The following is a 14,318-nucleotide window of genomic DNA, read 5'->3' on the forward strand; positions in this document are numbered from 1 at the left end:
AAAGGCAACAAAAGCAGAAACAGATAAACTGGATTACATCATAATTAAAAAATTCCGTGTATCAAAAGACAATGAACAGAATGAAAAGGCAACCCACAGAATGGGAGAAAATATTTGCAAATCATTTATTTAAGCCAGAATATGTAAAGAATTCCTTCAAATTAACAACAGAAAAAACTGTTTAAAAATAGGCAGAGGACTTGAATAGACATTTCTCCAAAGAAGACAAGCTAATGACCAATAACATATGAAAAGATGCCCAACATCATTAATCATTATGGAAATACAAATCAAAACCACAACCTCACAACCATCAGGATGACTGCTATCAAAAACAGAAGTTTTACCTCTCTGAAGAATCGACAAGATGGCAGAAATGGAGCAGAAGCACCAGACCTTCAGCAATTTCACCTACAGCAGCGTGGACCTTGTAGGACGTGACCTACAAGCAGCTGGTACAGCTGTACAGCACCCAGCTACTGCTGAACCAGGACTGCCAAGGAAGCACACCCTGCTAAAGCACCAGTGCAAGGCCAAGGAGGCACTGCCCAAGGAGCCACCTGAGGTGGTAAAGACGCACCTGCAGGACATCATCATCCTGCCTGAGATGGTGGGCAGCATGGTGGGCATCTACAAGGTCAAGGCCTTCAACCAGGTGGAATCAAGCCTGAGTTCTCAATCACCTACACAGCCAGGTTGGCATTGGGGCCACTCCTCTGGCCTCACCCCCTTCAAGTAGCCTGCTCGGCCAATAAAGTCATAGACTTCTCTTAAAAAAAAAAAAGAAGTTGTTTTGCCAAGGATGTGAAGAAACTGTAACCTTTATGCACTGTTGATGAGAAAGTAAAATGGTGAATCTGCTGTGGAAAACAGTATGATGGTTACTCAAAAATCTTCAGAGAACATACTCAAAAGAACTGAAAGCAGGGTCTCGAAGATTCACAGCAGCATTATTTACAAAAGTCAAAAAGTGGAAGCAACCCAAATGTCTATCGACAGTTAAATGTATAAACAAAATGTGATATATATACATGCAATGTTATTCAGCCTTAGAAAGGAAGGAAATCCTGACACATTCTACAACATGGATGAAATTTGAGGACATTATGCTAAGTGAAATAAGTCAGTCACAAAAAGACAAATATTGTATGATTCGACTTATATGAGGTGCCTAATCAAACTCAGAAACAAAAAATCAAATCCAGGGGCTGAGGGGAGGGATGGTTAAGTTGTTGTTTAATAGGTACAGTTTGTTTTTTGCAAGATAAAAAAGTTCTAAAGATTGGCTGCATAACAATGTGAATATACTTAACACTACTGAGCTGTACACTTTAAAATGGTGAAGATAGGGACTTCCCTGGCGGTCCAGTGTTTAGGACTCCACGCTTCCATTTCAGGGGGCAGAGGTTCCCTGGTTGGGGAACTGAGATCCCGCAAGCCGCGAAGCACAGCCAAAAAAAAATAAAATAAGTAAACAAGATGGTTAAGATAGTAAATATCACGGGTATTTTACCAAAATTAAAAATTTTACCTAAAAGAAATTTTAAAGTAATACCAAAATGAGAATCAAACCAAGCCATACATATCTGTAAAGAGTTCAGAAAGCACCTAACTGTTAACAGTGGTTATTTATGGAGAACACTGATGGGAAAAGGAGGGACTTTTGTTTTCTGCTCTGTATATTTCTGTATAGTTTACATTTGATCATAAACATGTATTAAGTTAATGCTTTTAATATTTAAAAATTCCACTGGATATAACTTTTAAATTAAAATTAAATTCTAAGTAGTAACAGACTTAAGTTCTCATGCCACCTTAAGTTTTACCAAGCATCCCCTCAAAAAAGCATGCCACGAGTATGTGGTTATGATCAGTTCTAATACAAATAATTAATTAGGGAAAAGATCCTGTGTCATCCAGTTAACATGAGATGGTGCTATTAGGTTTTCCCCAGAAAATGCCCGTGACGCTTCCTGGCTAATAATGCCTTAATCCAAATTAGACAGAGATCCACTCTCTAGTCTTGAAATTGACAAATGCGATACAATAATATTTAGTGCCTGCATATACAAAATTCTAGCATTTTCAAACTATTCTTATCCTTCTTTCTCCCTACTTACTACTAATAGAACACCAGGCCCAAATCAGCACTTACTTTTTCAGAGCCTGATTCTCCTCCCACCCCTCACTTCAATAATGTTACAAGAGAGTTCGTGGGTGGTTAGCAAGACCCCCTTCGGAAACCAACAGCCATTCCAGAAAAATAACCGCTCACATACCAAGGGCTGTCAACAAGAGCAGCTTCCCAGCAGCATGTTTTAATAACCTTAATGAAGCAGACAGCAACTCCCTCTGTAATACAAATTCTGGTTGGAAGAAGATCTCCAGATTGTGGAAAAGTACAACTTAAAAAGTAAACACCACAGGCTCCAGTACAGCAGGAAAGCAAGCAGAGATTTCTAAATACAGAGCTCAATTTTAAGAGTTCACTGTACCTTATTTCTCACTATCACCACTTGCTCTGTCAAAAATAGACCTTTCCATGTCTTGATCCATTCAGGATAAGACACCGCAGGCATAGCTTTGCTTACACAGGGCAGCCAGGTCAGAAAGGCCATACAGGGAACTGGAAAAAGCAGCCAGCAGGTTTTCTTAGAGATTATACTGCTCCAGTTTTTATCCTGCTTCCCAGCTATTTTGGTGCCAAGAAAGCTACAGGGAGGTCTTTGCTCTGCTCTCAAAAAGCTTTGCACCAGAAAGGCTGAAGCAGTCTCAGGACTGCAACTCCCTCTGCTGCCCAATGTTTTCTTTGCATGCTGTAGCAGGTTCAATTGAATTTCAAACTCAAATATGTTAAAAGAGCTAAAGCAGCCCTTTATTTCAAAATATGACCAAAAAGGCACAAGTTCAAATGGAGTGGAACAGCTAGAATGCCAAGTTCTAAGCTAGACTGATTTCTACACTTACCGACAAATCTCCTCTGTCTCATGAAGTGATTCTTTTACTCAGTTTAAAGAAAAGTTCTGGGCTTCCCTGGTGGCGCAGTGGTTGAGTCCGCCTGCCGATGCAGGGGACACGGGTTCGTGCTCCGGCCCGGGAAGATCCCACATGCCACGGCGCAGCTGTGCCCGTGAGCCATGGCCGCTGAGCCTGCGCATCCGGAGCCTATGCTCCGCAACGGGAGAGGCCACAACAGTGAGAGGCCCGCGTACAGCAGAAAAAAAAAAAAGGAAAGTTCTGTATCTCCCTCATAGGCACTTGGAAAAGCAGGAACTGGACTTTGTGATTCTTCCTTACCTACCGTTAATTATACTGCCCATTACCAGAATTTAAGGTAGGCCTTATTCATCTTTCAAGATTCAACTTAAATAACACTTAGCATGTGGTATTGAAGCTATGTTTGTCAGTCTGTTTCACTGTATATATTCAACTAATAGCAGATGCTCTATAACCATTTAACAGAATTCTAACTAGAACAACCTTGAAACATTGGGGCAAGAGAGAACTGACCACATAATTTAATTAGGAAATAAGCCATTACTGGAGGAGGAACCAAAATTCTTGGAGATAAGAATAGGAGAGGTGTTTCCCCAACTAACATACTATTGTTCTGCCTAACAATAACTTACCAGTGTTGCCTGTGGGTCTTTTTCTGGTTACCAATCTCACAGTCTCCCTCCAGTTAACTCTTAACAGAGCTCCTTTCTAACAAACTTTCATTCTTTGCCTATATCCAAATACTTCTCACATTCTGATCTTAGTGATAAAAGAATTCACAAAGGCCTTACACAATAACTCTAAGAGAGTGCTAAGCAAAAACTGAGCTACTATAATGTCCCCAACCTATTGTGGTTAGAAACCCTTGTGTCCCAGCATTCAGAATTAGAACTGATGATATTGGCACCATCATCTTTACTTTTGTGAACACTCCCCTTCTCCACCACCCAGTATCAGAAGATTACATGTCAGGCAGAATTCCTACTCTTTGCCTTAAGAATCTACAGATCCCAGTTCTGTGAAAAGCAAATGCCCAGGACAAGTGCCATCTTCAGAAAACCTTAAAATAAATACTAACAGCTAATGGTGCCATTGTGTAAAAACTCTCTACAACTGGATAAAAGAAAACAATGTAAATATTTTAATAAAAACAATCCCACAGCATTTATTGTCATCTGGTAATAACATAAAGGTGAGCAAAACAATATGAATAAATGCTTTAGAACTACACTTCTAACAAAGCACACCTAAAAAAACTGTATTGCCTTCTCAACAATTCCTCACTTCATTGATCATTTCTAGTTGGAGACACTTTGGAGCAGAGTAATGTTATCTCCTTTTAGCATGATCCGACCTGCAACACAAAATTAAAAAAAAAAAAAAAAAGCTATTAATAGCCACTCAGACTACTTTGTAACCACCTTTTAGCCTCAGAATTTCATATCATTCTTGAGTGATTTTGAAAATGCTTTCTCTCTTGAGAAGGTATGTGACATTTTCCAATATTCATATATTGAAAGGCTGTGCATATCAGACCATGTGTACTTTTCCAACAATAACCTAATGAAGGTAGAGAAATGTTATTTTACAAAAAGTAGTTTCTGTAGACTAAGTCAACTACCCCAACATTTCCTAATGCTCCGAGTTTGTAGAAGTTGAGAAATTGGTTTTTTTTAGGAAATGCAGCATATTTACTATAATCCCTTTCTTACAGTTCTTTTTTTTTTTTAACATCTTTATTGGAGTATAATTGCTTTACAATGGTGTGTTAGTTTCTGCTTTATAACAAAGTGAATCAGTTATACATATGTTCCCATATCTCTTCTACAATTCTTAATATAATAGATTTCATCCTGTGGTACACAAACTTGTTTAAGTTTTACCTAACATTTTCTAAACTTATTTGAGCAGAGAATACTTTTTTCTTGAGAAATATCTATAAATATCTTCAGGAACACTGGTGTTCAGTAAAACGGTTTGAGAAATGCTAATCAACACCAATAGCAATTAAATTGTTTCACTTTCCCAGGCTTCTACAACAGGTAATATTAATCTGTTCTACAGGGTGGATATTACCATGGGAAATCAACATTTTGCAAATAATTTATAAATAACATCAATAAGGTTAGCTTGGCCTTCCTGGCAAGACATGTTTAAATTCGAAAAATAGCCTAAGCAGGAAAAAGCAAAGCAAAACATTATACCACTCCTTAGAATCTACTTTCCACAGAGCTAGTATAGGCTCAAGAGAATCCTCAAGGACTGGGAGAAAGAGGCACCTGAAACCCACCACTGATAAAAATACCAGTGAGCTCTGAAGTGGGGCATTAAACAATTAAAGACAAAATGTCTAAATAAACCTCAGGTTAATGGAGTTTTAACAGAAATGATTCAGTAGGTCTTGATGAAGCCATGAATCCTAGAGAACGTGGGTTAAGAAATTGCCTTCACTGTTCAAATATTTTAAAATTTCTACTACGTGGCATGCACTGAGTTAGGCACGGAGCATATTAGGGAGCAAAAAAGACAGGACTCATGCACTAATGGAGCATGTGGTCCAGTGGCAGAGACATTAATAATCCCAGTAATGAGTATTTTACTACAAACTCAGCACAGCACACCCTCCATCAATCCCCACCCCAAGCAAAGCCAAACCAAACCCTGGCAGGAAGTGACATTTGGTCTGAGTCCCAAGAAACAGGTAACAGCATATACAAAGATTTATGATGGGACAAATGTACAGATTCCAAGAATTGAAAGAAGTGTGGGTGAAGCTCAGAATATGAAGTGCAAAGTGATACAAAATGAGCAGAGGGAGGTAAGGCCAGATCATGAAGGACCCTGAAGGATACATTAAAGATTTCCTTATCCTATGAGCAGTAAGAAGCCATTGAAGGCTTTCTAGCAAAGAGATAACAAGTTCAGATTGGTGTTTTAAATAAAAGATGACAGGAGCCTGCAGAGCAAACTGGAGGGAGCTGAGGTAGTTGCAGAGAAATTTATTAGCAAACTGAATAGAACTGGTGCCATTCAGTATGGCAGGGAACACTACAATTGCTCTAAACAGTGTGTGAGGGGTTGGAACTGAGTTTGATTTCTGATATGCTAACTCTGAGGAGCCTTTGAGACATCCAAGTAGAAATGTTGAATAGGCTCAGAGAGGTCTAGAGCTACAAACGTAAATTTGGAAGTCAACATATAAATGTAATTTAAGGTGCAGTTTTGAGTGCCTAGGAAAATAATACTGAGTGACAGGAGGACGTAGAACCAAGACTTGAGCAACTCAAACAGTTAATGGCTGGGTCCTAAAGAATGAATATATATATAAAAGTCTGAAAAAGGAACAACTAGTAATGAAAAGCAAAAACCTGACTATAGTATCACAGAGCCAAATGCTGCTTAGAGCCCAATAAAATGAGGACCATTCGATTTAACACCGCTAGTCTTTGGTAACCCTTGTGAGAGCTCTCTGAGTGGAGAGACAAAAGCAAAAATGGAGTGGGGTAAAGAATAAGTGGCAAAGGATGATTTCAAGAGTATATTTCTCTCCCAAATAATAACTTCTCAAATGCAAACTAAATTTAAACATGAAATGAGTTGCAATTCAATTCTGTAAGTGAATAAAAATTTCTACAATTCTTTAAGGCCATCTATAGTCTTACCCAGTTGTTTTCTTGACTTTGTTTTAGAATGAATCTCTTCTGCATCATCTAATACGAGGTTCATATACTCATCAAAACCCTAGAAAAATAAGCCAATTGACTGTCATCTTAACGTAAGATCATATCCAAACCATTCTAAATGAAAATGGCTATATACAGAGATGCTAACTTCAGAAACTCACCTCTCCACTGATCTTTTTAGCTGAAACACCACCTCCCCGTCCTAAGCCTTGTTTTTTTTTTTTTTTTTTGGCCATGCTGCACAGCTTGCAGGATCTCAATTCCCCGACCAGGGACTGAACCCGGGCCATGGCAGTGAAAGCGCAGAACCCTAACCCCTAGGCCACCAGGAAACTCCCTAAGCCTCTTTTTAAATAAAGGAAGATGGAATGTACTTCAGATTACTTCTGGAACCCTTGGGACTTAAGATTTCATTAACTATGCCAAAGAGCCATTTCCCTTATCTTTTATAACACGCTCAATATAGTGTGTGTACATATATGAATTAACTCTTCCCATGTTCCCCACAAGACACTACCACCACCAACCACTGTGCTTGTTTTCTAACTAGTAAACAGGGAAGGGGAGATTATTGATGGAATCTACACTGTCTAAAAGAAATACCAGAGTCGTAGCATAACACTTCCATCCATATCTTCCTTTTTAAAAACATTATTTAGGCTATTCTGCCATCGTGGACATCTTATTTAACTAACCCCACCCAGTTCTATTCAGGTATCACCTAACCCAGAACTAATACTCCATTAATCCCATCTCCCCTGCCCCATTTTATTTCTTTTGACCCCTCCTTTAAGGACTAATACTGTTGTTTAAATAATTTTCTAGTAATTTTCCCTCTCTTTTATGAATTACATAATCCCTATCAAGCAGAACAATGAGACAAGGATAGTGGGTCCTGAAGAACTTTCCGTGGGTTGGGTCTTTGACTTTTTGTATATTGCTCTGCTGGCTATCTTTTGGTAAGTCTTTTTCTATAAACAAACTGCTCTGAGATAAAATATCTTGGGTACTCACAATAATACAGCCCTCTATCCGCATATTCACTTGCTCATAAAGCCACACCTGAATCCGAGATCTCTGAAATAATCAACAAAAATAGAAATGTTAAGAAATAAGTAAACAAAATCCAACCACTTTGGTCAAACAACAGACCACCATGGCTCCTAAGAAAACCTTAACAAATAAAAGCCAAGACTAGTTACTTATCAAGAAACATTCTCACTTAATAAATGCTATATTGGAACTAAGTTAATAATTTTCCTGTGAACTTAGAACTCAATCATATTTCCACTGCTTCTAGTCTCTATACATTTAAAGTGAAAATTTGTGACAGGATAGCATTTAAAAGGGCTTCTTTCTTATCTGCTATAGCAAAATCCAACTCCAAGACAGTTTCCTCTAGGTACTCAGTTCTCCATGTCTCACACCTAATAGGAGGGGGACCCTCAATTCCTGTGATTAAAAATTACAAGAGCTTGAAATTAATCTGTTTTTCGATTGTGTTGTCACACACTAAAGTTTGTCAGAACAACAGGAGCCACATTTTCTTTCAGAGATAAATACTACGCCTTGTCAAGTCAAATTCTGAGTTGCTAAAAACCCTCTCAAAGGAAAGAAGGCTGCCACTAAATCCTCTGAACCTATCCTTCCTGTCTTCCTTTTTTGGTGTCTTTTCTATATATATGTGTCCCCCACCCCGCAAAGTGCTAAACACGACACTTTATGACCTAGTTTAAAGCCGACTGAATTTTTCTTCCAGTGTCTCATCCTAAAGGGAAGGGGGAAAGGTTGCAATGTTCTGGCCATACCCACTGCAACAAAAGTACCCAATTACCACTGTCATGTCAACCAATAATTACTTTTTGAAATTAGTAATTTTGGTCTTGTAGAGTAATTACGACACAATTCTTTGCATGCTTGGAGTTGGCATGGTCACACACCATTTTATCACATTAGAGCTTTCCCAGCACTCCTTCCCCTCAAATACCCTCACAATCTCCAGTTTCATCTACATTTAACTCTAGAACAATGATCAGACAGGATGAAACAAACAGCCAAATAAATTCACCTTTAACTTATAAAGTAATTATGAAACAGTTAACAACGAACAACTTACATTTTGCAAGTATCTGAAGATGAGATTCTGCAGCAGTAGTTAAGGAAAAAATACACGCATAGCATAGACTCTGCTTCCTGGAACTGGTCAATCCTACCCCCATCTCACTTTTCTGAACGCGACGTCTGTGCCTATGCAAAGTGCCCAACTAGGCATCCATTTGGGGCTCCCTAAACACTGTAAACGAATCCCCTCCCACTCTCATTCTCCTGGAGTTTCTTCGGCGCCGACATCTTCCTCAGGCACGAGACCGATAACTCCCGCTTTCGCTGAGTACTTAACTAAGGTTGTCTTCCAACGGCTCACCCCCGCCATTCTTGCATTTCCCACCGCAGGGGTCTGCCAAGCCCACCTCCCACCTGTAATTGCTTCTTCAACTACCCGCGCTTTCTCCCAGTCTCGGCCGCCCCAGGGGCTCATGGGATGAGGGGCCGGACTCCGCTCCCTCTGGCCTGCTCCGTCTGCTCCTTCGCGCCCCATTTCCTGGCCCAAACCTCCTCCTTCTCACATCCCGAGTAGGATACGATTGGCTGCACCATCACCTTCTGCACCTTCTGACCCTGGCCCCGGTACGCCATGGTGGAAGCGCACAAAGACCACACTATCCCGCACACTACCTCAAAAAGCAACTTCCGGAATAAAGAGCCGGAAGCGGAAGTGCATGGTGCTCGCGGGGCGACCTGGGAGGTTCCTGGGAAATACCTCTCTAGCCACGGGCTCCGCTGATCTCGGTGCTTTGTAGCAACTGCGGCGACTGCATTTTGGAACGTGGGTTGGTCCTACAGCGCCACCTGAAGGGAGGCTGGAGGAGGAGCCTAGCGGCTTCGGTTGTGCCTCGGCTGCCGGGAGGCGGTGCACAGCGCTTGGCCATCGCGACTTCGTTTTCTGAGTCGGCTTTAAGAGCCAGATCGTCCCATTGCGTACCTCTGTCTGTGAAATAGGTCGGTTTAGTGCTTTTTCTAAGGCCTATTTCCCTTGAATTTAGGCTTGATAGCAGCGTGGTGGTGGACAGGGTAGGGCCGCAAGAAGCCCAAACTCAGGGCTCCCACAGCTGACACTTTCGGCCACAGACAATCCGAATTCAAAAGCCAGATGCTCTGGTTTGCTCCAGTAACCGATTCAACTCTCATCAACTTTGTGAGGAGCTAATTGTAAGGTGGCAACAGAAGATCTATGTAGCATGAAAACCCTGAAGTCTGATTTCTGGCCTCAAATCTGGCACTGTTATAGTGTGTGACCAAGAATAAGCTATCCAGCCTTGGACTTCACTGGTGGCGCAGTGGTTGATAATTCCCCTGCCAATGCAGGGGACACGGGTTCGAGCCCTGGCCCGGGAAGATCCCACATCCCGCGGAGCAACTAAGCCCGTGTGCCACAACTACTGAGCCTGCGCTCTAGAGCCTGCAAGCCACAACTACTGAGTCTGCGTGCTGCAACTACTGAAGCCCGCGAGCCTAGAGCCCCGGCTCTGCAACAGGAGAAGCCACCGCAGTGAGAAGCCCGCGCACCGCAATGGAGAGCAGCCCCTGCTCGCCGCAACCAGAGAAAGCCCACATACGGCAATGAAGACCCAACGCAGCCAAAAATAAAATAAATACATAAATTTATTTTAAAAAAAAGTTATTCAGCCTTGCCATGTCTTGGCTTAGTTGTTACCAAAGTGGAGACAAAAATGTTCCTTCGGGGGCTTCCCTGGTGGCGCAGGGATTTAAGACTCCCGGCTCCCAATGCAGGTGGCACGGCTTTGATCCCTGGTCAGGGAACTAGATCCCACATGCATGCCGCAGCTAAGAGTTCGCATGCTGCAACTAAGGAGCCCGCTGGCCACAGCTAAGACCTGGCACAACCAAAAAAGAAAGATCCTTCCTCATGGAGTTAAAGATTCAATGAAGTAGTAGTATACATGTGTACACATTAAGATCTCAATGTTTGACCTTTTCTTTTCCTGGGTAACACAGCTGGAAGGGGAGGAGTTGGAATTTGTTAGGTTATGTTGTGGGCTGGCAGAAATTTCATTTAATTGGAATACCCATTTTATAGACAAGGAAACTGAAGCTCAGAGTTGAAGGGGCCCGTCAAAGGGGACACCACTTAGGGCAAGTAGCAAAATCCTAACTTGTTTAACTGAGGTTGTTACCAAACCAAACTTAGATCCACTCAGCGGAGGAGCAGTAAAGCCAAGCGGTTGATGCTGGTTTGTGATGAAGGAAAGTACAGTGTTTATTGTGAGGCCAAGCGAGGGGAACAGGCAGCTCACGCTCAAAAGACCCGAACTCCCCAGTGGCTTTTAGGAAAGGATTTTTAAAGACAAAGTAAGGGAGAGGCTTGCAGGTACATGATCAGCTCATGCACAATTCTCTGGGTGTTGAGGTAACCACGTGAGGTCACAGGGGTCAGAATTATCAATCCTCAGGCTCCAGGTGGTCTGGAGGCTAGGTGTTCATGGTCAAGTTGCAGTTAGCTTCTTAGTTGTTTTGGTATCTGAAAAACAACTCAAGGATATGGCTCAGGATATTATCTATAGCCCTTGACTTTGTTTTATGGCTAAACTATCATTATTTTGTCTTGCTTGGCTGTTTTCCTTTGTTTCTGCATTTTCTCACTTCTCTGATTAAATTTACTCTTAGAAACTCAGGGAAGTCCTAGGAGGTTAAAGGTTTTCTATAAACAAGAGGCAGGAGATACAAGCTTGCAGGGTCCTGGAAGGACCTTGCAGGGTCCTGCTCAGTTTCAAGGCCTTCTGTTTAATGAGGATAATATTAATGGCAACCTCATAAAAATGTGAGATCAAAGGATATGAAAGTGATTTTTTAAAAAGGGCTAGATGGGACTTCCCTTGTGGCACAGTGGATAAGACTCCATGCTCCCAGTGCAGGGGGCCTGGGTTCATAACCCTGGTCAGGGAACTAGATCCCACATGCATGCTGCAACTATGAGTTCACATGCTGCAAATAAGGAACTGGAGAGCCACAACTCAGGAGCCTGCCTGCCACAACTAAGACCCAGTACAACCAAATAAATAAAAATAAAAAAGAGAGCTAGAAAACACACGGAATAATTATTTATTTTTAATCAGCCCCCCCCAAAACCAAATAGAGGGTCATGATGTGCGTGAAGTTGAGATTTGCTGAATTTGAAGACAGTGTGACTAGAACACACCAGTATACCTATCCCATCTCATATGTAGAGATGCTTAGCTACTTGTTTTTGCATTTTCCTGTTTCTGAAGTCATGATTTCTAAACTTTTAAGGATTGATCTCTAAAACCAATCATTTGAATGATTATACAACTCATGAGAAGAGACTTACTATTTTTTTCTTAATGATTTTGCCCTTTTCCATTTAAATCTTTGATCCGTCTAGAATTTATCCCAGTATATCCTAGAACTGATACAACTTTAAAAATTTCTAGGTGGCTACCCAGTTGTCCATCACTATTACAAAAAAATAATCCTTTGTTCCTCATTCAATTTTAAATTCCACTTTTATGATATACCAAGTGTATGTGTGGGTGTAGGTATGTGTTTTTATGTATAGCATTTATATTTTGTTCAGTTGATCTTAGTGTCTATTTATAGACTAGTATCACTGTTATAAGTTTTGTAGCTTTATAATGTTTTCGTATTTACTAGGACTAAAAGTACATAGAATTTTCCTAGTTATTCTGTTTTTTCTTTAAAACTTTAGAATAAGCTTATCTAATTAAAAAAAATCCTTTTGGTATTTTTACTGTGATTACATTAAATCTAGAACAACTTAGAATTCTTTTTTTTTTTTTTTTTTTGCGGTATGCGGTCCTCTCACTGTTGTGGCCCCTCCCGTTGCGGAGCACAGGCTCTGGACCATGGGCCCAGCCGCTCAGCGGCATGTGGGATCTTCCTGGACCGGGGCACGAACCCGTGTCCCCTGCATCGGCAGGCGGACTCTCAACCACTGCGCCACCAGGGAAGCCCCACAGAATTAATTTTTAAAAATCTAAGTACATGATGGCTTTCTATTTGTTCAAATTTTCCTTTGAGTCTTTGAGAAGTTTTTAATTTTCTGTAGTTCTTAGTTTCTTCTTTCTAGTTCATCCAGTTTAATCATAGATATTTCATCTCTCTTGGTCTGAAAAATTGTCTTTTATTCAATTGTGTGCTCTAACTGGTTTTTAAAAGAAAAGTAATGCATTCAATTATATAAAAATTATAAAGTTTTGCATCACTAAAAAGCCACCATAATAAGCAAAATGAGAAGATCTGGGAAAAGTATGTTTGCACCACATCAGAAAAGTGGGTAATTTTACTAATATATAAAGAACTCGAAAAAAAAAGTGCTGTGTAAGAAACATTCCAAAACTTAATGGCTTAAAACAGCATACATTTTTTTTTTTTAATTTGTGACCTTTGTGGGTCAAGAGTTAGGGCAGGGATCAGCTGGGTGATTTTTCTGCTTCAGATGGTCTAAGGCCTTGGCATGTGTATTTAGAAGGCTAGCCCCACCTGAGTCAGTCTCCATGTCTATATAGCCTCAGGGCCTCACCACATGGTCTCTCTGGCAGAGGAATATGCTTTATTATATGGGGGCCCAAGGCTCTAAGAAGCCAAAGCTGAAGCTAACAGCACCCTTTAAGGCCAGGCCTGGAACTAGTATAATGTTCACACCCCAGGCCAGGTTCAAGGGCTGGAAAAATAGAGCCCACCTCTTTATTGGAGGTGTATTAAAGAATTTGCAGCCATTTCTAATCTGACACAAAGACCCAAAATAAAAATTGGCAATGGATATGAACAATCAGTTTTATAGCAAAGGAAATACAAATGGTCTTCAAAGGTATGAAAAGAGGTCAAACTTCACTCATTATAAAAGAAATGCAAACTAAACTATACTGAGAAATCATTTTCTCTCACTAGGTTGGCAAAGATCAAAAACTGGTGGTAATATAGCTTATGAAGCTCCAATTCTAGACACTTGATCGTACAAACTTACATGTGTGAAATAATATAATCATTGCAGCATTGTTAAAAATACCAAGATGGGAAACAACCTAAATGTCTATCAATAGGAACTAGCTCAATTATTGCATGTTCATATAGTGTAACACTATACAACTATAATAAAAATTGCAGTTCTTTGTGTCCTGTTATGAAAAGATATCCAATACACAGTAAGAGAAAAAGTAAGCTATGATACATTTCAGATTAACTTCAGAATAATTTGGCGGAGCCAGCAGAGCTGGATCTTAGATGGGGCAAGCCTAAGGAATAAAATTTAAGGAGTCACACTTGCATGTACAAGTACAGCCCTGAGAGTGAGCACTTCCTTAAATTATGCCCAGGTACCTTGCTTGCCTCACCCTAGCCCCAGTCCTGGGGGCCAGAATAGGGGATGGACAGCTGGTGTGGGTATAGGTGAAACAGGATTTGTCATGAATTTGTAATTCATAATTTAAAACTGTTCATAATAAATATAATAAAAGCAAGGTGCAGGATATCACGTTTTATATATAATATATAGAAGTATATTTGCTTATATGTGCCTAAAAT

The 14,318-nt window shown here is 40.5% G+C and overlaps 1 protein-coding gene and 1 pseudogene across 1 annotated transcript; one reads left to right on the plus strand and one right to left on the minus strand.

Moving 5' to 3' along the window:
* The first annotated feature begins 242 nt into the window (after positions 1-242).
* LOC112403546 (40S ribosomal protein S15 pseudogene) lies at positions 243-974 on the plus strand (annotated as a pseudogene).
* A 3,162-nt stretch (positions 975-4,136) lies between these two features.
* On the minus strand, positions 4,137-9,438 carry SNRPE (small nuclear ribonucleoprotein polypeptide E). Its single transcript, XM_024751191.1, has 5 exons — positions 9,321-9,438; positions 8,797-8,823; positions 7,695-7,757; positions 6,660-6,738; positions 4,137-4,351 (listed from the first exon to the last, which is right to left on the minus strand). Exons 1-5 carry the CDS (start codon positions 9,372-9,374, stop codon positions 4,296-4,298), a joined length of 279 nt encoding a protein of 92 aa, XP_024606959.1. The 5' UTR covers positions 9,375-9,438; the 3' UTR covers positions 4,137-4,295.
* Positions 9,439-14,318: the final 4,880 nt, after the last annotated feature.

Source organism: Neophocaena asiaeorientalis, unplaced genomic scaffold (genome assembly GCF_003031525.2).
Source record: "Neophocaena asiaeorientalis asiaeorientalis breed wild unplaced genomic scaffold, Neophocaena_asiaeorientalis_V1.1 scaffold67, whole genome shotgun sequence".
NCBI lineage: Eukaryota > Metazoa > Chordata > Mammalia > Artiodactyla > Phocoenidae > Neophocaena > Neophocaena asiaeorientalis.